This window comes from Pygoscelis adeliae, unplaced genomic scaffold, assembly GCF_000699105.1.
Source record: "Pygoscelis adeliae isolate BGI_AS28 unplaced genomic scaffold, ASM69910v1 Scaffold79, whole genome shotgun sequence".
Classification (NCBI taxonomy): Eukaryota; Metazoa; Chordata; class Aves; order Sphenisciformes; family Spheniscidae; genus Pygoscelis; species Pygoscelis adeliae.
Genome location: NW_008825532.1, coordinates 2,762,946 through 2,764,020, shown reverse-complemented (window position 1 = coordinate 2,764,020; position 1,075 = coordinate 2,762,946). Strand labels below are relative to the sequence as shown.

At 65.1% G+C, this 1,075-nt stretch overlaps 1 protein-coding gene across 1 annotated transcript in view; it reads left to right on the top strand.

Moving 5' to 3' along the window:
* Nucleotides 1-197: 197 nt before the first annotated feature.
* GDPD2 (glycerophosphodiester phosphodiesterase domain containing 2) overlaps nucleotides 198-1,075 on the top strand; it is an 8,431-nt gene continuing 7,553 nt past the window's right edge. The window contains exon 1 of the mRNA XM_009331675.1: nucleotides 198-311. Within this exon, the coding sequence (XP_009329950.1) occupies nucleotides 198-311 (114 nt within the window). The remainder of the gene's footprint in view (nucleotides 312-1,075) is intronic.

Genomic DNA, 1,075 nt, shown 5'->3' with positions numbered 1-1,075 from the left:
CTGGCACCACACCTTGCCTCGGGACATGGCCAGCAGCCCCGCTATGTCCCAGGGCTCTCAGGCAGCTGCTTGCCAGGCTACCTGCAGTGCCCCACCCCCATGGGGTGGGGGGTGGTGTGTATTGGGAGGTCTGTGCCAACATGCTGTGTGCATCCCCTGCAGGACACCTGACCTTTGGCCTGGGACAGCTCAGCACTATGGCAGACCCCCCTGGCTGCTGCCGCCCCTGTGCCACCTGCCTGCTCTGCCTCTACAGCTGCCAGTGGATCACCGCCAAGAAGGAGAAGAGGAAGGGCCTGAGAACCACCAAGGTGATACCATGGGTGATGCTGAGCTGGGGCTGGCCAGCCCCTGTGTGGGAGGCTTAGAGTGGTGGGGGAGGAAGGGCTCCAGCTGGGGGGCTCAGCCCAGACACTGGGCTGCTGACCCCTTGCCACTGGTCCTGCTCCCCATGGCTGAGCCCCAAGAGAGCTGGGGTGCTATCTGGCACCTTCTTTGTCCAGGGACTGCCCTAGCCTGGAGCAGTGAGAATGTGAGCCGTCTGTTTCTGCTGGGTGACAAGGGTAGAGCAGCATGCTGGCAGCAGCGAGGCTGAGCTGTGGCCGTCCCCTGCCCAGCCAAGCATGCATCTGCGTCAGGGCTCGCGTGTGCCTGGAGCAGAGCGCTGTGCTCCTGAGGGCTGAGCGTGGCAGGCAGGTCCTGGGGGGCTGGGTGCCTGGCAAGGCACGTGGGAGGCACGGTTGGGTGTGGCCCCTGCCGATGGGGTGCTGGAAGGGGGTGTCCCCAGCAATTTGTAATCTGGGAGGGGTGAGGCCCTGGGATTCTCTGAGGTCTCCAACTCCCATGGGAGCGGCTGTGCCGCTGCTTGTCCTGTCTTGCCTGGAATGTGCGAGCTGGTCCAGGCTGCTGGGTGTCCCATTCAGCACCTGTGGCATCCCTCACCTCCCCGTGTATACGGGGCTAGGGGCTGCAGACCCTGAAGCTGGATCTGGCTTTGGCTGGGCAGGCAGGAGCAGTCTGCAGGCTCACCGCTGCAATGGCAGGTCCGAGGCACCGGAACCCCCGCCCCCCCGCC